Source organism: Canis lupus, chromosome 5 (assembly GCF_011100685.1).
Source record: "Canis lupus familiaris isolate Mischka breed German Shepherd chromosome 5, alternate assembly UU_Cfam_GSD_1.0, whole genome shotgun sequence".
In the NCBI taxonomy this organism is placed as follows: domain Eukaryota; kingdom Metazoa; phylum Chordata; class Mammalia; order Carnivora; family Canidae; genus Canis; species Canis lupus.
Genome location: NC_049226.1, coordinates 45693729 through 45720801, shown reverse-complemented (window position 1 = coordinate 45720801; position 27073 = coordinate 45693729). Strand labels below are relative to the sequence as shown.

The 27073-nt window shown below is 40.5% G+C and overlaps 1 protein-coding gene across 1 annotated transcript in view; it reads right to left on the bottom strand.

Annotated features, from left to right (window-relative positions):
- Positions 1-27073, bottom strand: part of JAK1 (Janus kinase 1) — a 156877-nt gene that overhangs the window by 31066 nt on the left and 98738 nt on the right. The window contains 5 exon segments of the mRNA NM_001287126.1: positions 1133-1296; positions 5114-5267; positions 9941-10064; positions 13441-13639; positions 16495-16577. Coding sequence (NP_001274055.1) covers positions 1133-1296; positions 5114-5267; positions 9941-10064; positions 13441-13639; positions 16495-16500 — 647 coding nt within the window. The 5' untranslated portion in view covers positions 16501-16577.

Below are 27073 nucleotides of genomic sequence, written 5' to 3'. Positions count from 1 at the left end.
ACAGTGGAAAACTACAAAGTCAGGAATTTATCACAACAGATATTGTAACATTTTAGGTTAATGTAACAGAGGAAGATCAGAGGAGGGGTCATTTTTCACCTTAGTCTCATGACAAAGGAAAGAGGAAGTGCCCAAAGCAAAAGCCACAGAGAAACAAGAAAGCAGCGGCAGAGCATGTATCTAACCAGTCCTGCATCACTGAGGAGCACTGTGATGATCCACACCAAACTCCTCCAAGGCAAGAGATACAGGGAGGAACCTTATGAGAAGGGGCATGCTGCCTATCACAAATAATACAGCTATAAATAACTTGCTCTCCACAATGAGACTATCTTCTTTTATGACATTCAAAATAACTCCTTGGGAAAAAATGAGTGGGAAATATCAGAAAAGGAGACAGAACATGAGAGACTCCTAACTCTGGGAAATGAACAAGGGGTGGTAAGAAAGGGAGGTGGGCGGGGGGTGGGGGTGACTGACGGGCACTGAGGGAGGCACTTGATGGGATGAGCACTGGGTGTTATTCTATATGTTGGCAAATTGACCTCCAATAAAAAATAAATTAAAAAAAATCAAAACATCAATCATCAATCAAACAACATTCTCCTTGGTAAAAACATAGTTTATAGATGGGTAGGAATTACACAGACTGAATATTCCTTCACAAAGACTTGACCCTGAATGACATTTTTAAGTGAATAAAATTTTCTTCAGGTAACATCCTTCACATCAAATTAACAGCTCTCAGTGAACTCTAGTTTAGATGACAGTAGCTGCCTGTAGAACAGTATTGAGAAGGATTTTAAGGCTGGTCCTGCACAAAAGGAAAAAGTGCAGTGATGGCAATGCCCACCATGGGCAGAGGTGCAAGGGGTGGGCACGTGGGCCACCAATCTGATTGGCATCACTAGCCCAGAACTTTCACCCGAATACAAATTTCTGAGATCAGCCAACATTCAAAATCAGGACACTACTATAATTGTGCTACCTTTTATAAATGTTCTAAACAAGATTTGGGCTCTGCAGAGAACAGGGGTCAGCCAAAAACTGTCAGTGGTTAAACTGAGATGTGTGAAGATGTATAAAAAGCACCGCCCCCACAATTAATTCTGTAACCAGCAGGAAGATTTACCTGATGTCCTTGGGAAGTTCTGGCAACTGCATCTTCTTCATCATGGCATAGTGGGAGATGGCCAGGACAGCCATTCCCAGACACTCATTCTCAATATCGTGCCCATCCTGCTCAGTCTTGGGGTCTCGAATGGGAGCCAGGCATTTGACCAAATCATACTGTCCCTTTGGAGCAAAGGTGAGAAGAAATGAGCCACCACTTAAGTTTCAAGCCCATGTCTCTAACCTTGACAGTAAAGTTCCCCACACAGGGAGGTGCCACCCAGAAAAGCAGTACAGCAATGAGACTAATAGGATTTACAGCTTCTCTGGCACCAAAGTTCTTTCTCAACAGTTGAGTATGAAGGGTTCAGGCAATGTTCTCCCCAGGTTAATTTGTTTTTTTAACAAATATTTACTGAGCAGTATGTTACCTGCTAATGAATAGCATAAACATGTAAGAGTCCTTCTCAGGGTTTATCTATAAATGATGGCAGCCAGCAGAGTGTACTAGGTTTTGGACAGCACCAGGGCAAGAGAGAGTGACAGCTGGTGGCACTGGCTCATTGATCCCATATACACTGAGATAGCCTAGCCTAGGGAACTGAGTGTCTAACTGACAGGGCACCACACCCTGTTTGGAGGTTGATTTAGAAAAAGGGGAAGGAATCCACATTCTACAGTGTGTCATTACCACACAGATTTATTGTTATCTGTTGTTTAAGCTTCTAGTAGTGAAATGTATCACCAAAATATTACCACCACCACCCCCTGCTGGAGGTGCACAACCACCCAAGAGCCAGTGAGGGCTTCAAAAACAGAGAAAGAAAACTAAAAATCAGTACTCATCACTTGTCTTGTATAGAGTAATGACAATGTTGGCAATGCTAGCTCCCTTTTCTTAAACTCTAACCTCAGTGCTAGACACTGTGTTAGGTTCCTTTTATATACTGTTTACTTTATCTTTCCAACAACCCTATGAGGTGGATGCTAACATTATCACTTCTACTTAGCAGATGAAGAATCTAAGGCACCCCAGGGTTAAATCACTTCACTCACGCATTTGGTAATTATTGATTACTGAGGACCAATTATGGGCTAGATGTCATTCTAGGTGCCAGGGAGATACACAGCAGTAAGCCAAACTGCATCCCTGACCACAGGAAGACTCCATGCTGAGAAGAAAGAATAGACAAGCAGAAATACAGAACATCAAATAGCTATAAGAAACAAAGTCAAGTGGAAAGATAGAGTGCCATGGGAGCCAGGGACCCAGGAAGTGGTGGAGGTAAGTCAAACCTAGATGTGACTCCAGGGCTCTGGTTTTGCAACACTGTGCTACAGCCACACTCAATCCTTACTAAGTACACTCAACACTTCAGCTGTTCTCTAGCTGGAACAGAGGTAGACGTGAAAACTGAGGGCAGTGTTTCTATATAAGTAAGACTCGCTTTCCCTGAAGGTCCTTTAACTTAGTGGTTTCTGGATGGAGGCTTCTCACTGCTGCAGTTCCTCTTCTTTCCAAGATAGACTGCTTGTTTCTCTCAGGTAAGAAAAGGCCACTGTTCACTTCCATAAACTCCTAAAGACCAACCAACAACAATCATCTCTGCCAGCAACGTGTGAAGAACAGAACAAAATCTGAAACTGTTTTGTTTGGCTGTGATTTTCTGTAAACATCACTGTATAACTACTTCAACTAACTCATTCCTGAACCTCTCAAAGGTCAGATTCTAATGCAATACTTATTCTTGAAGTATGGCATGCTCTTCCTTTGAATATAGAAAACTGGAAGGTTGAACAAAAAATGATTAATCTGAAAATAGCCAGTTCATTTAATTTTTTCAACATACTATCTGCCCAGGGCTGTGCATTTCTGTTGCCTCTAAGGCTACTTCTAAGATATGTATGGAATGGGGACCAAACCCAACCAGAAACTAAAGCTGTACAATGGACTATAACTGGGACATAAAAATCACATGTGAAAGCATATCCCAAAGAAATACTACAACACATACAGAAACACACATGAAGGTTGTCCACAATAACCTGTTACTGTAAGAGTGACAGCATCCTAGGGAAACTTAGGAAAAGCCAAAAATGTCCACAAAGAAGAAATGAATTAAATAAATGAGGCCTTTTCCTCTGGACTGCAGCCTTCTACTCACTTCCCACCTGCAATCTCCACAGGCATCTCCAAAAGAAAAGGCCTGTTCCCACCCCTTCTCCAACTTGTCTTCCCTACATAGGGAAGGACTTTGTTATCTAGCAAACACTGCCCAAAACAGAAACCTCAACATCATCTTTGATACTTCAGAGTTTCTTCCTTTCCACAACCAACCCATCAGTAAATCCTATCAATTCTATCTCTGGAATTAATGGTAGATCCAACCATTTTTCTCTAACATTACTACCACTGCACTAGGTCAAACCAGCATCTTCTCTCCCTGGGACCAAAGCATAGGATCCTCTCCTCATCGGCCTTCCCAGTCTCACTCCTTATCACCCTCCTCTCCTTCAGATACACACACTTTCTCCTCAGCTCTGGCCTGCCCCATAGCCTTCCTGCATTCTGTTCTCTCCCTATCAGATGTTTTCAAGCAGGGAGATTTTTCCCTGGAGGGTATACCTGGCAATGTCTGGAGGCATTTTTGATTGTCACAACTGGGGGGATGGCATTTAATAAGTAGAGGCCAGGGGTCTGGGTAAATATCCTACAGTGCATAGGGTAGTTTCTCACAGCAAAAAATTACTCAGCCCAAAATGTCACTAGTGCTGCTGTTAAAAAACCATGCACTAGAGAAGAAATAATTTCCCCGCTCCCTCCTTAGAACTGCAGACTCCTTGTTCTTCCAGATTTGGTAAAAGTGTCACCTCCTTAGAGACTTTCTCTGATCATACTATTTAAATTAGATATTCCCACTCCAATCCCCTCCCCATATTCCCTGTCACAAAAGCTTTTTCCTTCATGGCACTTCTCACAATTCTTCTGTATTACCTATGTATCATTTTATTTGCTCATTTGTTTTCTCTTTGTCCCACTTGATTTGGTATCTGATGCTGCAGAGACCATGTCTGTCTTGTTCACCACAGTGTCTGTAGCACTGCAGCAAAGAGTACACAGACATTCAGTAAATATTTGTTGAATGAGTGAATTATTATGAAGCCATTATATACTTTTAATTGACATCTCAAATATCATCAATAGGATGGATAAAAAAGCAGTTTATAAAATAATACAATATTTTTAAAAAACTACACAGTACAGGGATCCCTGGGTGGCGCAGCGGTTTGGCGCCTGCCTTTGGCCCAGGGCGCGATCCTGGAGGCCCGGGATCGAATCCCACGTCGGGCTCCCGGTGCATGGAGCCTGCTTCTCCCTCTGCCTGTGTCTCTGCGCCTCTCTCTCTCTGTGACTATCATAAATTAAAAAAAAAAAAAAAAAAAAAAAAAACTACACAGTACATAATATATGCCTACATGGTAAAAACTCAGGAAGCATGTCACCAAAAATGTTGGGTATCTCAGGGTAATATAATTTAGGTGACTCTTACTTCTCTTCTGGCTTTTGTCTACCCAACTACCGCTGTGACCAAGAGTAGCCACCTCTTTCCTCCCTGAATATTACTCTGACTGCTGAGATGTCCCCATTCACCCCACTGAACTACACCTTCCCTCATTTACAGCTTGCCTTTGCTCTTTCCATGGGAGGCACTGTGGATGAGAAGTAAAATGATAGGAGATGAGGGAGAAAGAGAAGAATAGGGAAGAAATGAAGTCTTAAAAGCTCACAAGTGGGACAACCAGCCCCCTGGGACACTGAATTGCTGCCTTTATGCTCTTCATCTTGGGCAAGTCCACAGGTGGCAAGGCCTGCCCAAAGAGAGGGCCATAAAACAAATACCCTAGCTACCAACAAGTTCAGCTGCTCAAGGGAATCTGAACTCTGTGATGCCTTACCCTTCCCGGGAACTCTAGTTTCTCTTGGGCCCAAACGTCTCACCTGAGCAAAGAGATACTCCAAAGAACTGGCATCAAGAAGAGGGGTAGCATCTGGAACTTTTTTTTTCTCATAGCCATTTTTCTGCTTCTTTGGAGAATGTCGCCATACAGACTGCTCATTATCATTAGTCCCATGCCAGTTGGTGAAATAGAACCTGGAAGACAGGAAATAAACATCAATTTTGGGAAAGGGGATCTCAGAATGCATGGGAGAGGTATCCTGGTTATACCCAGAGTGCTCAGTGCTGGAGGCTAAACTTGCCTGAAAAGCAAGACAGACAGACCTGTGGAGCTCTTCATTGGTTATAAAGTCCTTTTTCTTTTCACTCTTACAAGCACTCTGTGAAGAGTGTCCTGCCAGAACCTATGACTCAGGGAGATAAAGTGACTTTCCACTACACCTTCCTAAATAGGAAGCTACAGCTGATGAGACCAGAGGCTGGCCCGGCCACTCCCTTCACCTTTAATAAGGCCACCCTGCCTTGTTTCCAAGACCCATTTTATTCATATTCCAACATTTCTGTTCAAACGATTTTAGTTTCCTTGTATAATCAAGATGTACAGGTAATATAGCACTGTTTCCTTTTTTCCCATTTTTCCAAAATTGATAGTTTATTTTACAATGAATACAGCTGAAGTAGAAGAAATATATGAGCACTACCACAAGCATCAGCTTCCAGTGGAATGAAACTAATAAGCACTTTATGCCATTTAATCCTTACAGCAACTGCACAAGGGAAGTTCCAGTGATTCTATTTTACAGGCAAGGAAAACTGAGGTTCCAAGAGACTAGGTGATCTGACCACAATCCTGTTCTCTTAACTACTACTTACCTCTGCCACCTGTAAGAGAAACACAGTGAGTTCTGGAATGTGAGAAAGTGAATGGTCCAAGCTGATCCAGCCCATCTCTAGGCCACAGACCCAACTGGTACCTGGGTTTTACTTCCTTGACATGCCCATGTGCTGACAAAAAACAACCATGGAATGAAGAAGCAACAAACAAATTTCCTCCCAATTGCCAGACTGAGGAGTCCACTTTTCAATGGCAGAAAAGAGCACAGGATGGGAGGACTCAACCAGCATCAGCGATCCCAGGTAAGCAGAAAATAAGAAGTGAACGGATTCTACCAACTGAGCAAATACAGGAAAATCTGACACTGGGGCAGGAAAAAAAAAAAAAAGAAAAGAAATCAATGAGGACACAGCCAACTTCTCTGGCTATCAAATCAAGTCCAAAACAGAGAGTTCTCATCATTCACATGATAAGCAGACATCTACTAGAAGTTCTGGGAGTCAGTGTGGAAGGAGACAGGTGAAAGGTTCCAAGGACGATAAAGACAGTAGTAGCTAAGAGCTTCTCAACATTTACCCTGTGCCAGGCACTTCTTACACAAACATGCAAAGCAGGGCTCTCAGAGAAGGGCATGCAGACATGTAAATTCTGTCTGGCAGTGGATGTAGGGAATGAGAAAATGAGAATCCTGTGCAATATGGAAAGGTACCTGGGAAAAGGCATAAAAGAATCTCCAGGATGGAGGAGGTTGTTTGAAAGAGAAGCACTGAAGACAGATTTTCCCTGAACCAGTACAAGGCATGGTCCTCTTCTGCTGCATCCCATGAGTCTCACTGAGAAAGAATCCTAGGACCTGGTAAAGCCAAGGGCCCAATATGTTTGGGCAGAACATGATCTTCAATGGGATCTGAATAAAAACATTCTTCAAGGCTGTTACCTGTGCCCTGTGGGACCAGCTCTGATTTGGAAATCTTTTGGCAAGATGTTCAAACAGGATAGGGCTGAGGAAATGAGACTAATGTACAGCTTTACCATTTCAGTAATGGCTGAGCAGAGCCTAAAGCAAGGCTGGGTCTAGAAATTGCCCACTGGCAAAGGCTGACAGCTATTTAGTAAGATGAAGAAACAAAAAACATAAACCTTCAAATTAGTGACTATCAAAATCAGTACCTTCCTAATTTTGTCCTAGTAAGACAAAACTAGAAGGTACATTTGTTTTAAACTCAAATGGAATTTAGACAGTGTTCTACTAGTTTCAGGTGTACCAAATAATGATTCAACAATTCTATAACATTCCTAGAAAAAAACACAGGCAGTAATCTCTTCAACATCAACTGCAGGAATATTTTTCTAGATAGGTCTCCTGAGGCAAGGGAAAACAAAAACAAATTATACTGAGCTGATACCAAAACAAAAAGCTTTTGCACAGGCAATGAAAACCATCAACATAACAAAAAGACAACCTACCAAATGGGAGAAGAAATTGCAAATGACATTTCCAAAAAGGGACGAATACCCAAAATAAAGAACTTCTATGACTTGAAACCAAATAACAAATAATCCAATTAAAAACTGGGCAGAAGACATGAACATTTTTCCAAAGAAGACATACAGACAGCTAACAGACATATGAAAAAATGCTCTATACTCCTTTTTAAAATTAATTATCAAAATGTCCATCAAACTTGGGCCACACACAAATTTCTGGTATTAGAACATGCTAATGGAAAAAAAATATAGAATGGCATAAATAAATGTAGTATAATAGCTGTGTAGATTCCTTTTCATCATGGCGTGAAGGGACAACACAGGAAGGAAGGGGGAGGACGAGATAGATAAACAGATAGACCTATTAAGGAGATGTGCCTTCTTTGCAAGTTTTTGAGAAAATTACATTACAAATGACTGCATATTCTAAGTTTACATATAGATATTATACACAACAAATTCTCTCTTGGTTTCTATAGAACTTTACTAATGGATAGTGAAATTCATTTGAATGAAAGAGCAAGAAAATATTTTTTCTTGAAAAGGAATAAAAAATATGCTTATCTTATATTAAGATACATTATAAAACAGTAACTATTAAAAGTATTATCTAAAGACAGAGAATTATAATTGAAGCACAGAGTATTTCCCAAAATAGAGCTGGGATTCCACTGAAATAGTCACTAACATTTGTTTTCATATTACACCATCTTTAGTGGTGAGATTATGAGGTTTTAAAGTTTTTGTAGTTTGTTGTAATGCAAATGTTTTAGCTTAGGGTGGGATTTTTTTTCCAAGTTCAAAGAGCCTGTGGTAACAAAGCAATATCCTGTTGAAGCGCAATGTCAGGTACAAAATCAAGGTGCCAAAAACGAAGTAGCCGTGCACTTCCTGGCAGCTAACAGTACAAGGAGGAGGCAAAGACAGCCTTTAGGGGTGAGGGACTCACACAGTCAACAAAGACCTTGAGACAAAAATGTCTCAAGGAGGGCTCTGGAGCTGACAAGAGGTATATGACACCAGGTATATGACTCTGGGTAACTAACTCATATCTCCCTTTGGGACATCAGTCATTCTACCACCACCACCCCCCACTCCAAACAGTTGTGATAGTTAAATTAGATAAACTCAGGTCTCATCCAAGACCCCAATTCTACCATTCCAGATTCTGAGCCAAGTGGAGAAACCTACAGGGAAGGACTAGAGCTCAGTATGACATGCTCCCTCCCTGGACTGCCAGCTGCAAAGACACATTTCAATGCTGGAACACACAGCCAACCCCCAGGCCACAAAAAACAAGATTATACTTTGAAAAACAAATCCAAATATAGTCATAAGGCTCAGGTGGGTGGGGTGAATGTTTCCCTAAATCTGGGGCGTGAAATCTCCCATGGTGTACACCTCTCCCCTTAAGGTGAGATCTTGGGTGAGTACAGAAAGAAGAAAAAAAAAAAAGTCAGCCCTAGGATGATTATCAAAGAAAGTAGATCTGGTTCAACTGCTGCTGAGGAAAACATCCAGACCATTCTGGAATGTTAACAACTCTACCAACTTCCCAAAGGAAAGAGCAGCTAAAGTACTGGGGAGAGCCTCTGAGATCCCTGAGGGCTTTTCCAGCAGGTCCTTACATTCCATTAGCACCTGACCAAATCTAATTTCATCACGTCTAAGTAAGTTAAGATCCTTTTCAAAAGGTATACACATGGTTTATAAGCACCTTTGCTAAATATATATTCACTTGTGCTTTACTAGTATCTATTTTCAATTCTATTGAAAACCTATTTTCAATTCTAGATACATAGCAAATGGGTTTTTAAACTCAAGAGACTACATTGTAGTCTCTTGACTACAGTCAGAAGTCAGAAGTACTGTCTATACCCCCTTGGAAGATTATGTGACATTTAAGAAAGTCTACAATATAGGAGAAGAGGCAATATAGGAGAAGAGGCATCAGAAGAAAAGTGAGAATCCCGCCCACTAGACAAAAATCCTCAGGAAGTGGATCAAAATATCTACCCCTTGAGAACAAGACCAAACTAGAATTTCTAGGGAACCACTTTAAGCAGTGCCTCTCAAACTCTTTAGCTGCAACTTTTAAGAAGAAATAGTTTATTGTATCATGACCTGATACACAGACTTGCATATCACAAACAGAAGTTGTAAAAACAAAAACAGTATTTTTTAGCATATGTGTATATGCTGATATTACCTATTCTTGCCTGTTTCTTTTTTAAAACAAATTCTAGTCACAACTCACGGAATTAAATTCATAATGAAGACTCACCGCTTGAAAAATTCTGCTGTAGGATAGTAATTCTATTCAAAATACCCTCTGCATAATAATGTCTTTTGTAAAATGTGGCAGAAGGAGATGATCAAATTCATCTTGAATTGTATTTCAAATACCGAAAAAGTCCTTTCTCATACCAAGCAAATACAAAACTTAACCAATTACAAAATGACTACAAACCTTCTTAGTAAGTGACTCAGGGCTCCAGGCTAACTTTCATACCCCTGAAAGAGGAAGCCAGGCAGGGACCCATACCTCATCCGGTAGTGGAGCCGGAGCGATGTCTTGTCATCAACGGTGATGGTGCGATTCGGAGCATACCAGAGCTTGGTGTTCTCATCATACAGGGCAAAGAGGTTGTGACAAAGTGGAGAGATACCTGGGGAAAAGTAAAGAACATATCAGAAAATTGAAGATAGATACATTAGGTCATCTGTTTTCAAAGCAAGGACAACAAATTCTCTTATCCGAAGAATCTAGGTCACATTTTTATCCTCTTAGGGCAAATATGACTTCCAACCATGTTTAATCAGACAGTTTTAATCATGATAATTAAGAACCATGGCTCCCCAGGAATATGTACTGTAGCTCCTGGCAAACCAGATTAAAACCATTTTAAAATAAAAGTCTAATATTTCTCATCACAGTGTCTATGACAGTCTTAATAAATCCTGCCTAAAAGAAAAAATATGCCAGCTGAGAGGTTCCCGGATCCCACCTGATGTGCACCTTGCTAATCCCAGAGACACTCTAGGAGTTTAGGAAATCCCCAATCTGCTCCTACAGAAATGTTTTAACAATTCTAACACACTGTGATTATGCATTAAACATGCAAAGAAGTTCCTGGCAGTAGCACACGAAATCATGTGTTAGAATAACCAAAGTGATTTTTGTCAGTGATAAAAAATCTATTACCGTTAATAATAAATAAATACACTTAAGTACTCTGTATAGTTATCATAAATATTTTTTATTAGTAGCCAACTAAAAAGAAGATACATGCTTAACAAGAGTGGTGCGATAGTGCTCCCTTGCTGCCCTACCCCCACGAACTGCCTCCTTTGACACAAGGATGATTAAAAAGATAAAAGAGATTATGAAGCCAAGAAAGCACCTTTCCATTGACTTCTGAGCCCATGATTAAAATTACACAGACGTGCAATCTAAAAGCATGGGGGAAGGGAAGAAGGTGATTGCAAATAATCAATTATGACTGATATTTTCATGTATGGCCAGGGCTCGAACAAAGATACAGTCATCTGAGCAATATATGAACATATAAGGTAATTGCCATTTCCCAAATCAGACATCCCAAGTGAGACTGGCACCTACAGGGACCTCGGCACCAACTCTCTCCAGTGCACACACTGTGTGAAGAAGCGGCAGATGCCCTGACATCCTAACGCGTTCCTCCTCGCTGAGGTGTCAGTTCCTGCCTCTCAAGGGATCTGCACCAATCCCCTTGGAAGTCACTCCCCCTTATACAGAGAGGATGGGGGTAAACTTCAAAGAGTATTTTTCCTTGAGAACAAAAGCAAATGAGTTTTAGATCCAGTATTGTTAGGACTATGTTTTAGGTATACTATAGGTCTTCCTTCACGAACTGGCCTTTGTGGGCTGGCCTAGAAACGCAGCCTTTCTTCACACATACTCAGACTTGAATGTGCACTGACACATACATCTTGAAGCATAATTTATTTCTAACCATGAATCTGTAATTCTACCACAGGCTTGACTCTAATAATATTAGTACTTATAAACAGGAAGATCAGAGAGAGAGCTTTTTATACAAAAATACTGGATAATTTTAACAACACTAACATTTACTGATGGTTAGGTGTCAGGCATCAGGCTAACACATTCTACATTTATTATCTTTTAATCCTCCTAACACTTAATGAGGTAATTAATGTTTCTGCCATTTTACCAGTGAAGAAACTGTGGCCTCTCGAGATTTAGTCTGATTCAAGGCTACTTGGCTAATAAAATGCAAAGTTAAGATTCACACCAAGAAAGAGCTACCAAGGAAGTAAAAGAATGAGAGTTGAAAGAACAAAAACTGACCATATATTCAGTGGACAAGAAGGAAGAAAACAATACTGCTTCCAATTACCACTTACTATAATAATAACCAGAACTATAAGAATACATGGCTTTTTGTACTCATATACTTTTAAAATTAATACATGTTTGCACCATTCCCCTGAGTCAGTTATCAAAGAGCCCACTCATTCTCTACAGACCAGGCTTAGCAGCTAGTGCCCCACACTGACTGGCCCTCAGCCCAGAGCTACAGCAAACTGAGTGGCTACGTCTGCCTGTGGACTCAGGCTCTTGCCCCTTATCTCCTTTAGCAGCCCCTTGGCTTTCTCATTAAATATAGTCCAACAACTCCATACAAACCCGATGGCAAGAAGCTGGGCTAACAGAATAAACACTATAAACTAAACCTCAAGGGAAAGGATTTGAAAAACACACACCTTAAAAAAAAATACATCAGAAGCATCAATTTACGTCTAGATTTTCGCTAATTACAAATACTTTTAAAATTGATGTCTAAAGCTAGATCCTTATATACTTTGGTATCTAGTCAAAATCACCACTATAATCTATATGTCTCAGCCAATTTTATCTAGTGTCATGTTTAGTTAGTAAGGACCTACTACACTCTTCCCTATAGCACCAACCTTTTTCCCCTTTCATTGGAACTCTGGTATTTAACGCATTTGAGGCAGAAAGATATACATCAGAAGAAAAATGGATTTCTAGACAAGCTGTATCACAAACTAGGTAGGTATTTCTTGAAACGTCCATACTACCCCACCACAGTTGTGAGGGCTAAAGATGATATAAATGAAGCATGGATTGTCTGCCATCATTGCTAGTCGCATCATCATGAGGTTTCATTAAGATATAATTTACATATCATAAAGTCTACCCATTTTAAGTGTACAATTCAGTGAATTTTAGTATATGTACAGTTATACAATCATCACCACAATCCCAGGGGATCAGATCCTTACGTTTCTACGATTTAACTTTACTAGTCATATAAAAGTAGGTAGACAAAAACTGTCACTGATTCCAAGTTCAAAGGATAATGAAAGGGGCTTCATTTTGTTATTCACTTTGGTTTCTCACCTTCTGAGGGCAACAGGCTAACTTAAGTAAAACAAGGCTCACTTGGGGGAAAAGAAAGACCATGTTGTTCACAGCCTCACTGCCCTTTGTACAACCTGGCATTGAGACCAAGCCACGAAGTGACAACTTTTCACTTCAGGTCAGCATCATGAGGGGGAAGCAAATTATAGTGGCAGAAGGATGGATCATACTTTTCAGAAGAAGTTTTGAACAATCATTCAGATATTGAGAGATGCCACGTACTCATCTTGTAACTTTGTACCAGATGCTTTTACTGATTTAGTGCTGATATTATTCCAATTTCCTAGAGGTAGGGGAAATAAAAACTGACCTCCACAGAAGGCAAGCATCATTCCTTGGTATCGCAAGCTCAATTAGTGACAGAGCAGGAATAAGCCATTTTATGATGAAGAAAGTGAAAAGTGTAACTCCCAGAATTAAAATCATTGGCCTAAGATCAAATGCAATTAAGTGGCAGAGGCAGAGCAGAGCCTCTGCCTCACGGAGCCCACACCTCTTTCCACTTGGCAGAGCTCCCAGGGGCAGAGACACCAGGATCTGCCTGCAGGATGGTGTGCCACGGAAATGTACCTTGGGCAACTGCCAGTACTCACAGCATTCCTGCGCGGCCCTGATGCATAGCTCCTCTGCTGTGTACTCTCCGCTGCCCAGCCGGAGGGGCTCTCTATCAGAAAGATAGAAGAGCACTTCCACCCCTGGTTCAGGGGCCTCCAGATTCACCTCAGTCTTCTTGGAGCTCCTCATTTTAGCACAGAAAGCCATGGCATTGCAGTCCTCTTTTATATTTAGATACTGTAGTGGAAGGAAAATGAGATAGTGTGGTCATTCTATGTGCTAAGGTTCAAGTGGTAAAAGAAAATGTTAGGAAGGTAAGAAGGCAGAAATATATCTCAAGCAGGTAGGTATCTCCCCTTGCCTTTCCCTCTCTGAAAATCAAATGCATCATAACTTATGATAGGTGAAACTATCCATTGTAACGATGAAAATAATCAATTCTAATTGATTCTAATTATGATGATCAGTCCATATTCTCAAAAATCAGACTAATTTTAGACAGACTAAATTTGTCTTCTCTATTTGTACAAAAGTGGTAGTTGAAAAATGTGGTTCACTCTGGAACCACTGATGTTAATGCTACTAATGTTGCTACCTCTACTAGAATTATTTCACTTTTGAATTGACCTATGGCATAGATCACATCATCTTTGTCTACCTCCCACCACTCTATGAGCTGAGTAAGGGCATGAACCCATATTTTATCTATCTTCATGCCCCCAGAGCTTAGCCCAGGGCTGGCTCTGAAATAGTATATGCAAAGTGACTACCAATTCAGGCTGATGAGCCATATGAAAGGGTCTTTAAAATTAAATGAACAGAGCCAGGTGCTTGTCACTCCACAGGCAGGTAGGATGATGGGTAGCACTATGTGGCAGCAGAAGAAGGGCTGGAAGCCTTGTTTTGAAGAGGTCAGAACTTGGTGAGAAATTTACAAATAAGTCATTCACCTGAGCTCCCTCTAAAGGGAGGGCAACTAGGATCAAAGAGCCAGCCCCAGCAACTTAGCCTTAGACAAGGCAGAAAGGAAGGGTGACAAAGGAAAGCCCTACACATTCTTTCTTCCCCTCACTCTGACACCAGCTGCCTACAAACTAATTTCCCTGACCCCAGGTTCCTACTTTCCTTCTGCCTGCCAAGCCAAACTTCACTTAGCCCTCAAAATAATGCCTCTGTAACACATATCGGATCCTCTGATTAATCTACAAGTGAAATCTCAAACTCCTAACAGAGGCCCTCCATCACCTGCCAGCTAGCCAATCCCAAGCCTCATCTTCCATCACTCCTGGCCTCTGACTTCATGCCTGAAACCCACAGAGCTAGCTCCCTCCCTATTCTATGTTTCACACCTTCTTGCCTTTGGTCATCCTGATTTCTCTACCAGGAATACCTTTCATCCCCTTCACGGCAAACTGCAATTTCCTTTAGAACTTAGCTTGGAGGGATGCTTGGGTGGCTAAGTGGTTGAGCGTCCGCCTTGGACTCAGGTGGTGATCCTGGGGCCTGGGGATCAAGTCCCACATCGGGCTCCCTCTGAGGAGCCTGCTTCTCCCTCTGCTTATGTCTCTGGCTCTCATGAATAAATAAAATTTTAAAATCTTAAAAAAAAAAAAAAAAAAGAACTCAACTTGAACATTACCTCTTCCAAGAAGCACCTATGAACTTCCATCCTATCCCCTAAGTTAGATGATCTCTCCCAAACTCACCTCGCTGCACTAACCACACTGGGTTATGACCATCTTACACACATGTCTGTTTGTCTCTCCCACTCATATATGCTTGCCCTTAGGGGCAAGGAACTTTGTATTATTCATCTTTGTATCCCCAGTACCTAGCATAGAGCCTTACATTTAATAGGAACTTGCATAATGGCCCAAGGAAGCTCAAAACAAGACAAGTCATAGAGTGGGGACAACAGCCACAGTTCTTTTCACCGAACTCATGTAATTGATTATCAGCTGCCCTGGTGAGGCAAGATACTTACAGGAAAGACATGAACCAGATGTACCTCAATGCTATAAACTGAGAGGCACCCAATTTTACTTTCTCATCCCTGAAATAAACCTGAAAACCAGAATCTTCCAGAAAACAGGCTGAAAGACTAGGCTCATAACTTACCTTGAGGGTTCAGATCAACTGTCAAGCAAGAATGTTTTCAAACTCAACACTAGGCCCCCAACTCCATCCCACAACAAAAAATAGAAATGGAAAACAAAGCAGCTACAGTCTGCTTTATAAGATATGATAAACCTTTGTCTTTGAGATCCTATATGGGCATGGCAGGAGAAGATCTCAGAGATGGTGTTATACCCTTTCACCCTAAGTAAATAATCAGGCAAGTATATGTAATTATATATGGACAAGGTGTGGTACTTAAAATAAGAGAAAATACAACTGACAACATACACCAGGAGATGAAACAAAACAAGAACTATCAACAGGAAAGGAATACTATGCAGGAATACTATGCAGCTGTTAAAAAAGATGACATAAAGCTACATGAACCCACACTGGAAAATATATAGGACATACTGCAAAGTGAAAAAAGGCACAATATGTATATTATGATCCTTTTGGTCATGCATATGCATAATATGGAAAAATAATAAATTGTTAAAATGCTGAATATCTAGGAAGGATTATAAGAAAACTTTACTTTTTACTTTGGACTTCCTATACTTTCACACTCTTGGGATTTTTATTTTTTGTTTTTTTTTTTAAAGATTTATTTTTATTTACTTATGAAAGACATAGAGAGAGAGAGAGAGAGAGAGAGAGAGAGGCAGACACAGGCAGAGGGAGAAGCAGGCTCCATGTCAGGAGCCTGACGCAGGACTCGATCCCGGGACTCCAGGATCGCCCCCTGGGCCAAAGGCAGGCGCAAAACCACTGAGCCACCCAGGGATCCCCACTCTTGGGATTTTTAAACCAGCACACTCAACATTTGGAAATGAACAAAAATTAAGATACTGATATTTAAAAAGTAAAAGATATAAGGGCAGGTAGCCCTATAAGTTCAAAATCAGCTTAATTATTCTCTTTAAAGCCATTTTCCTTTGGTCTTTTAAAAAAAAATATGCAAATGTACATACCTGCATTTATTCGGCTGTCCAATGTCCTCCAAAAGGCAGACTGGATTTTCTTCTCTACTTTCCAAAGTCCGTTTAGAGTCGGGCTAAGACAAGGATAAATAAATAAATCAGCTGCAGAGGTAATTGCATCAGAAAATAAGAGGACACTTTTATTAAGGAAGCAGCCCAAATCATAAGTGGGCAGGAAAAAGCATTTGGGAGGAAGAAGGGGAAAAAATTGATGATGACAGTGAGAGGACAGAGAGACATCTGAAAAGATGGTATTTTCACTGCTTCAAGAAAGGAAGCCAAGGCCTTCTGCTTCCTGGCATAGAGTGCCCTGTCTAGTGTAAGTGAGGACCGTGTGCCTTTTCCGTCAACCTATCTCCCGAGGCTGTGAACAATAGTTTAGGACACCCAACATATGCACTTTTACTTCCCATTTCCATTTCCTTTAGAATTACCCTCCTCCCAACCCGTTCTGTCCTTGGCCTCATTTTAATGGTGAAACATCATATGATACAGTAAAAGGGGGAAGGCCTAAGAATAGGCCTGATGAAAAATGCTTTTAGTTCACCAAATATTTTTTGAGCTATTCTTACTTGAATACTTAGGTAGCAACAACAACAAAAAATACTCATTTGATTCTGTAGAATTAAAGTACCCCATCCCATCATCTTCATCACCAACCACCACCACACCCCCAAAACATACATAAAAGAGCTCTGTATTGTTTTAACAACTTTCCAGGTGCCTCTCACACATCCTTTTTTAATAGTAGAATTAAGTAATTTTTGCAAATAAGGAGCAACCACCCTTAGTGGTATGAAAGTGGTTTCCAAGTTAATGCAAATTACTATCTGTTTTCTCTTGGTCATTCAATACATTTTATTAGAATTCTACTTTAGGAAGACACAGTCCCAAGCATTACACAACAGAAGTACAGAGTGGGGAGGAGATGAGGATGGGTTACCTCTGAGGCTATAGGCCAGTATTCCCACAGAATCTAATGACTGAAGTGGGAGATGGAACAAATGAAAACATAAATGCAATCTAAAATCAATCATGTCACAATACCATCTTCTGGAGATCAGGCAGAGGATAGAAGTATGAATTTTGATATGACAACTCTGACTTGGCTATTTTGACATGGACAATTTTAGCAAGATTCAAAGAATAAATCATTATATTCCCAGCTTTTAAAAATTTAATATAATCAATTGTTTTAATTATGTGAACAGATAGTCTGCCCTGAACCAAAACAGCAATATGAAATTAGTTACATGCTCATTAACACCTTGCTTCGGCTCAGAAGCTGAGTTTCAAATGTCACATTTAGGAAATTCATTATTTTTGAGCAGTTTTTCATTGCCAGAAGCTGACCTATATTAGAAAGCCAACATAAAGAACATGCCAGAAGCTGACCTATATTAGAAAGCCAACATAAGCTCCATGTGAGCTCCTGCTCACATGGAGCTTATAGTCTACAGTGGAATCCAACAAAGAAGCATATAAAGAAGTAATTATAAAGAGCTTAAAATGCCTGAAGGAAAAAGAGAGAGATATAATAGAAGAATGTCATCTAGTGTGGGACTCAAAGAGAAGTAATAATGAGCTGAGATGTAATGGATATCCTGGGAGATGAGGAGAAAGTAGCCTGGGTAAAGGATTAGCATGTGCAAAGGTCCTGTAGAGGAAAGGGGTTGGTCTCATTTCTGCAGCTTCATAAATGGGGAAATCTCTCCAATATTCCTTTATTCTTGGGCAAAGAATAGCACTAGGTGGTTCATCAGCAGTATCTGCTAACACCATGTCTGGGGCCTCTCGATCTGAGTTTTCCTGGAAGCGTGCCATTATATGCTATCATCAAGTATGAATGAAAATTGACCAGATGGGGATGCCTGGGTGGCTCAGCGGTTTGGCGCCTGCCTTTGGCCCAGGGCGTGATCCTGGAGTCCTGGGATTGAGTCCCACATCAGGCTCCCTGCATGGAGTCTGCTTCTCCCTCTGCCTGTGTCTCTGCCTCTCTCTCTGTGTGTCTCTCATGAATAAATAAATAAATAAGAAGAAAGAAAGAAAGAAAGAAAAGAAAAGAAAAAAAGAAAGAAAATTGACCAGATGGGCTCCATTTTCTGGAGTAGTAAGAAGCCTGCTCCAAATCAGTAAAGGGACACATTCAGAACCCTCAGAGCCTTTCAGATCAGGAAGACAGGTGTAGGTTCCATCAGGCCCAAACTCTTTAATAAAAACTACAGCATATATCCTTTTAGAACTCACAAAGGATTTTAAAATGCACTATCAAATCACATATTATTATTGAACTCAAGAGTCACAAGGTGCTCTGAGCCTCATCTAAGGTTTGAAGGAGTCAGCCTAAAATTACCAAGATTTTTCTAGAACTAGGATTCTATGAAAACCTGTAGTAAAAGAGAGGTCTGCTCTTATATCATTCCTTCTCTACTGCAAGCCACAGTATATTGAAATTACAGTATACCTAATTTTCAAACCGACCTCCAGTATTACTGGACAGGACAATAAAATGGTATTGATTTGTGATGCTAGCCTAGAGATTAAATTCTTAGGGAAAACATAATCAGGAACAGAATTTCTAGACAATATGCATTTACTATGATGTTTTTATATGCTGATGCAATAATAACAAAACCTCTGCTCTCAAAAAACTGACACTAATGATTAAAATGTAAAAATACCCATAAAGCACTTAAAAGACATGCTAGACCATTTTAAGTACTTAAATCTAAGACTGCTGATCCACTTTCTATGAAATGACATCTGTCCTCATTCAGGATGATAAGAGTCTTTTGCTGCTAAAGACTCTGTGTAAAAGCTTCATTCAAATAACATTTCTTTCCATATAAACCAAGCAAGATGCGCTCTCTTTACTTAAGAACAGGTAGGAAAAGAGCAAGATCAGTTTATCAATATTCTGGATAATTCCAAGAAATCAATTCAAGTTTCTTATTACAGATACAAAAAGAAAATCTTTAATGCTTAAAAAACTGACCAGAGTAGAAATCGCACAATACCCTTTAAAAATAGTATGATTCACTCACTGGGTCCCAATCCCAACGCAAATGAATATAAAGAAGCTCAGAAAAATGGGAAGAATAAAAGTGAGTAATCAAAAGCTTTTTTGATGATAGCAGTGTATTCTTCTTCTGTAAGTCTAATTGACTTACAAAATTTCAATTAAAAAAAAAAAAAACTGCCTGGGACACCTGGGTGGCTCAGCGGTTTGGCGCCTGCCTTTGGCCCAGGGCGCGATCCTGGAGACCCAGGATCAAGTCCCACATCGGGCTCCCGGTGCATGGAGCCTGCTTCTCCCTCTGCCTGTGTCTCTGCCTCTCTCTCTCTCTCTCTCTCTCTGTGACTATCATAAATAAATAAAAATTAAAAAAAAATCAGGGAAATTTTATAGAGTCTCACCATTCTTTGGTTTACAAAAGTCTCATATAGGAGACAAGTGTATCTGATACTTCCTGAATGAGGGAGAAGTAACAGAAACAAAACACAACTCTGTGGATCTGAACAGGGCCTAGCTACAAACAGAGGGATATCATAACTATTTTCCAAGATGTTAAACTCCTAGAAATCTATCGTCTGAAGACGCAGAAACCCTCTTAAATTGTCAAGGACATCTTTTGAAATATGGGTATCTATATATGGGAAGAATATACAATTAAATTTTGAATAGTGAAGAGACATAAAAATAGACCATGTTAATAATCACAAGTATGATCAGAATAGGATGGCTTTTGGCCAAAGGCCACTGTCAGATTTACATGATAAAAACCAACTGGATGATGGTTAAAATCAATGAGAAGAGTCAGAATACGATACTTTGAGTATCTGGTTATTTTTGCTGAAGAAACCATCACACACACAGGGAGTTACTTTATGTACACCTGAAAGGAATCAAAGCTTTTGATTTCTGAAGTAGGAAATACAAAATGTTGATAAGTTAAAGAACCAAGAAAAATTGAAAAGAAAAATATGTAATTAAAAATATTTCCTGAAATCAGCTGCTCAAGAAATTTTAGGTCTAGGGGCACCTGGGTGGCTCAGTGGTTGAGCATCTGTCTTTGGTTCGGGTGGTGATCCTGGGGTCCTAGGATTGAGTCCCACATCAGGCTCCCCGCTGGGGAGGAAACCAAACATAACAATAGAAGCTCTAATCTATGTTTAGTGCTGATCATCAGCACATATTAGATAATCAATAAGTAGTTAAATATAACTGAACACCGAACAACTCAAGGGTTAGGGGCATTAACCCCTGTGCCGTCAAAAATCAGCGTATAACTTTTGAGTCCCCCCTCCCAATTTAACTACTAGTAGCCTACTGTTGACTGGAAGCCTTACCAATAACACAAATAGTCAATTAACACCTATCTGTATGCTATATATATCACATACTGTGGTCCTATAATAAGGTAAACTAGAGAAAAAAAATGTTATCAGGAAAATCATAAAGGAGAGAAAATACATTTTATACCACTGTACTGTACTTATTTTTTAAAAAGTATATAAGTGGACCCATGAAATTCAAACTTGTGTTGCTCAAGGATCAACTGTAGTTGTTAAAAGAAAAATGAAGGTAACAAAGTAAGCAGCATTACTGGCTCAATACACAATCAGCAAGGGTGACCCTGAGCAAATCATTTTAATCTCTGAGCCTTAGTTTCCTCATCCCTTAACCTGAGAGGAAACATCCTGCCTAAAGTATCAGAAAGATCTTTCAAAAAGTCTTCATCAAGCTCCTAACAATGCCTTTTTCTTTTTTTTTTTTTTTAATTTTTATTTATTTATGATAGTCACACAGAGAGAAAGAGAGAGAGGCAGAGACACAGGCAGAGGGAGAAGCAGGCTCCATGCACTGGGAGCCCGATGTGGGATTCGATCCTGGGTCTCCAGGATCACGCCCTGGGCCAAAGGCAGGCGCCAAACTGCTGCGCCACCCAGGGATCCCACAATGCCTTTTTCAAATAAGGTCGTTGATGTGAAAGTGTTTAGAAAGGCGTTAAATGCTAAAGAAATATATTGTAGGCTTTATGACAAAGGACTTCAGTAGGCTGTGAGCTTATTTAAAGAACAAAAGAATACACAGGAATTCAGAACAAAAGCCTGGTCATAAATCAAGTTCCATTTCATAAATCTAGCAGAGCAGTTAAAAGTGAGTTGGAGTCATCCTGACCTGGGTTTGAATCCTGCCTTCCCCATCTACTAGCTACTGTAATCTTAGGCAAGCTATTTAACATTCTTAAACCTTAATGTTCTTAGTTAAAAAGCGCCGGGGCGGGGGGGGGGGGGGGGGGGGGGGGCGCGGTGGTGGCGGTGCTGGCATTTATCTCACAGAGCTGTGAAGGGTTAAATGAGTTAATGCACATAAAGTGCGTAATGCAGAGTTTAGCAGGCAGCAAGCATTCATATTCTGGCCAGAACTTCTGTTAAACTGATTACATCTTGATGGAACACAGTTCCAGTCAAGAAGAGGGAACTCCAATCTATACAGAGCATCTGCAACATCTCATGTGTGGAGCTGGCACTTGCACTTAATTTTTTTTTTTTAAGATTTTATTTTATTTATTCATGAGACATAGAGAGAGGCAGAGACACAGGCAGAGGGAGAAGCAGGCTCCATGCAGGGAACCTGACGCAGGACTCGATCCCGGGTCTCCAGGATCACACCCTGGGCTGAAGGTGGCGCTAAACCGCTGAGCCACCTGGGCTGCCCTTAATTCTTATTATTAAGCAACAGAAGTTTGAGGCCCATCAGTGGGAGTGCCAGAAGTCACACACAGGACTCCAGATTCCAAGGACCTCTCTCTTTCCACTGCAGGTAAAGTCTACTTTAAAATGTCCCTTGTCACCAACATCACAGTCTTCTCTGACTTTTTAGTATTTCTCACAGCCTACCATCCACCTAGAAGACTAAACTCATTCCAAGACCTCCCCTCCAGAGACTGAAAGAACTGTCAAAAAGATGATTGAAACGCCCAGGCCTTACCCACATTCCAACCCACAACTAACACAATTGCTGCAGGTGTGGATAGGACAGTTCTGGTGGTCACTGACTAGGGCCCAATCCACGTGCACACACAATCTCCTTGAGGCCTAAGACACACACTGAGCCAGGGAAAGGAACTCTGCTTCCCTTCCAGTCTCATGACTAGGGACTGTACCCAAAGGAATTTTGGAAGTCACTTGCAGCAGTTGCTCCCAGTCCCCCCTGCCTTGCTGAGACCCACAATAACTGCTCTGATGAAAGCATCACAAGATACTATGCAGAGCTGATGGATTTTAGCCAAAAGGACGACATAATATAAATACAAAATCTGCTATTTTTTTCCTGTCAGCAAGTCAGAATTATGGCTTTTCTATATGCCATTCCTGCCACACAGAATAACTCACTTCTAACTATAGCAGCAATTCCAGGAATACCCAAGAACCGTAAGTGCTGCTTCATTTACAATAAACTTCTAGGGATGATCAAACAATCAATGCCACCTCGATGGGTTAGGGCTCTCTGTACTGCTCCCAATAATGAGCCTGCTTACCCTAAGAGTCAATTTCTGATCAAAGTGAATATAGTACTTTCCCTAATTAAAGCCAATTAAGTATTTTCCTAAAAGCCACATTGTATCAAGATGCTTTGCTACTTTTCTTCTTTTACCACTAATACATCTATGATGTTATTAGAGAACACAGAATATAGGGGTCAAGAATATGGTGGCAGGAGACCCTCCAAGCAGGGTGGGGAGAATGGCTTCTCTTCACTTTACGTGCTTTTCAATCATTCATTCCTCAAATACATATTAAACACAATCACAGCACAATCACAGTAAAACCTTGCATTTGTACGGTACTTTATAGCTTAAAAAGGGATTTCACATCTATAACCACATTCGAGTCTCAGAGCCCGTTTCACAGATGAGAAGATTCAGGTTCAGATATTCCCACGGTCAAGTAGCCAGTGAGTGGCAAGACTGGGCTCAGACACATTTCTCCGCCTCCAGCTTCACTGCCCTTTCTCACTTTGCCACATTTTCTTGATCAAGGCACCAGGCTTTGGCAGAATCTAAAGAAGCACCACAATTAAAATCTGAGCCCACCAAAAACTTACAGTCTATTAACAGCTGGCAAGATAAACAAGTGCGTGGGGACCTCCAGACAGTAGATGTGGAGGGACGCTAAGACAAGTAGGAGGAACAGCACGGGTCAGAAGAGAGGGGTGTGAAGTGATCAAGGAGAATGGAATTTGTTCCCAGCTTTGAGGAAGACAGACGATTTTAAAAGACAGAAAGGAAGGGTGTGGCTGTTCTGGGAAAGGGCCAGGTGCAAAGAAAATCACGATGGAGGGACAATGTAGGATAGAGGTAGACAGTGTGGAAAGGTAAGGAAAGGTCCAACTGAGGACAGAGTCCACATGCCAGCTTCCTCCTGCGGGCAACAAGAGAAATCGCTTGTAGAAGGAGCCCTTGATCCAGCCCAGTTCTGCCAAGATCTGCCTGGTCTTAAGCAAGCCTCTAAAGTTTTCTGAGCTGAAATACTGTGTAATTAAAAAAATTACTAGATGACCTCCAAGGTTCCTTAAAGAAGGTTTGAAACCATATTATGCCACACCCTAACACAGCTAATTTTTTCATTAATTTGTATTTCCAAGATGACATGCTTCAACAATCTCCTGCTGATAATGCATCTGACAAAGTTTGAGGGTAACCGTAATTTAATGGAATACACAGGAAAAAATACTGAATCCCCCCACCCCTTGCTAACTTCTCCTAATTTATTTGTGTGTCTACACTGCATATTAACCTACCCTCTCTGTGTTATGCACTAAGCTCTTTTAGGGCAAAAACCCATTTGATATTTTTCTTGTAATTCTTTAACCACTCAGGGTTCTTCGGGCAAACAACAGAAACCAGTTCCACTTACCTTAGCATAAAAATGAATTAAGAGAAAGATAACACAGAACAGTCTTATCAGGACACCATTCTAGTCTGGCTACCACTGGTCACCAGCCATTACCACACTGGACTCCTGGCTCTGCTGCTTCCATGAAAGATCTCAAGCCACTCCTACATGTTTGCACCATTCCCTCCAGATTCAAAGTCCTGGGACACAGGGCTCCAAGAGGCTGCACTGAGTTCATGTGTCTGCCATTTCTTTCAATGTTCACAGTGACAACACAGGATCACTCTAGAAATGGAGTTCAGAGCTAAACAATCCCCCAAATGGCAAATTTCACTTCAGTCTATACTCTCATAGAACTTAGCTATTACCTCAAAAGACAGAGGATGTTAAGGGAGAAAAATAAGAAATCTCAAGAAAAATAGTCCTTCTTATACCTCTCCTCAACCAAGACACTATAATCAGTTTTTATGTTTAGCTTTGAAATACTTGCCAACCAAGTCTTCAATCTTAAACTGCAGGCAGAGCTCCTCAGTGGACCATATTTGTACAAACTAACAATAGATGACTTTTCTCTGTAGATTTGTGTGTTTCTTCATCAATATTATGAGGTTGGAATCTTAGCTATTTTCAGGTTTAATATTAAAAATTCTTTCTATCACCTTTGGCCATCTGCAATTGTATGTAAGCATTATGGTGTCCTTTTATAACCTGTATTCACCATTTTGAACTCCTTTTGGAAAGAGTCTATAATTTCAAGGTGGAGTAATGAATCCTGGAGTTTAAATTGTACATTTCCTCATTGGCAAAACTTTGTAACTCAGGAAAAAGCTAAATCATAATTATTGTCTACTTAAACAGCATCGCTTGGCATTTACTTAGAAGCATTTTTTTTAAGAGTTTATTTATTTGTTCATGAGAAACACACAGAGAGAGGCAGAGACATAGCTGAGGGAGAAGCAGGCTCCCCACAGGGAGCCTGATGTGGGACTCAATCCCAGAACCCCAGGATCACAACTTGAGCCAAAGGCAGATGCTCAACCACTGAGCCACCCAGGAGCCCCAATTTTAATACATTTTTTAAATGCTAAACAAGACCCTCAAAATAGATTTCACAATCCACTAATGAATAACAAACCAGTTTTAAAAACACTGGTTTAAAGGACTCTATAAGATTATGAATAATATTTACTTTATATTCACTATTTATATTCTTTTTTTCTTTTTAAGATTTGAGAGCAAGAGAGAGAAGAGAAAGAGTGCACAAGCAGGAGGAGGGGCAGAGGGAGAGGAAAAGAGAATCAATCCTGAAGCAGAGTCTCCACTGAGCGCAGATCCCAGTGCGTGGCTCAATCCCAGAACCTCAAGATCATGACCTGAACCAAAATCAAGAGTTGGACACTTAACAGACTAAGCTATCCAGGCTCCCCTTATTGTTTATATTCAATGGGTATACCTTCCCCAGATGAACATAAAACACTGAAATGTATTTTATCTGAAATTACTCTGACTCCCAGAAGATCATTCCTCTTTCCCACAGTGTATAGCTGATGATGTTGTAACGCAAATGGCCGTGCTGAGATCAACTGTATGATGCCACACTCCTAGTCTTTGTTTCACAACATAAATTTCTTCCAGAAAGCTCTTCAGTTGGTTAAATCTATATAATGATGCCTGAGATTGAGAAAACACAGAAACTATATCCACAGAGCACAAACTATGCTTTAAATTTTGCCAATAACTACCATTCTTAAAACCCATGATATATTTATAAACCCACGATTTATTCCCACAGTCCCCAATTTCTAACTTTACAATCAGAGTAAAGTTGATCTTTGCAGGAACCCAAAGAATTCAAAATCCATTCTGCTTACTTCTCATCTATGCAAAATCTTTCAATGTATCTCATGTAGATAACCACTGTGAATGGATAGAAGAGTTCAGTGTATGGCCACCAGTGGGAATTTTTGAGGAGTGGGAGTTACATAGGTCTTAGAGGTTTAGATGATAGGTGGTATTCAGTTAGGAGTCCTTTGTAACAACTTCAATTAAATTTCTCCTAAAACTAAAAAAGATAAACAGATACAGCTACTTTTTCTCAAGATAAATGCTCAGTTAATACTCTGCACACAAGAAGGCAGAACCTAATGAAACACTTTTTTGTACCCTTGTCCCAAACACATCCACAGCATGTCTCTAACCATAATTCTTTTATCAAATAGCCTTTGTCTAATAGACAACACTTGAATTTAACCCAATTGTCATCCATCTCACTGCAAACTACTTACCAGTGCCTGGTATTCATTCATTCATTTTTTTAAAAAAGATTTACTTATTAGAGAGAGAGAGAGAGAGAGAGAGAGAGAGTACAAGTGGCAGGGAGAGGCAGAGGAAGAGAATCTCCAACACACTCCCCACTGAGCCCAGAGTCCAACAGGGAGCTCAACCCCAGGACCCTGAGATCATGATCCCAGCTGAAATCAAGAGCCAGATGCCTAACCAACTGAACTACCCTGGTACCTCCATTCACCACATTTAATTTTCCTGCTGGAAAGGGGGAGGAGAGCAGTATAGACACCAGCTATGGAGTTTCTTATATCTCTCCTTTCAAGGGAATAAATATGTAGAAAGATAGGAGAGGATAATTTGCTAAGACTACTATAGAGAAAAG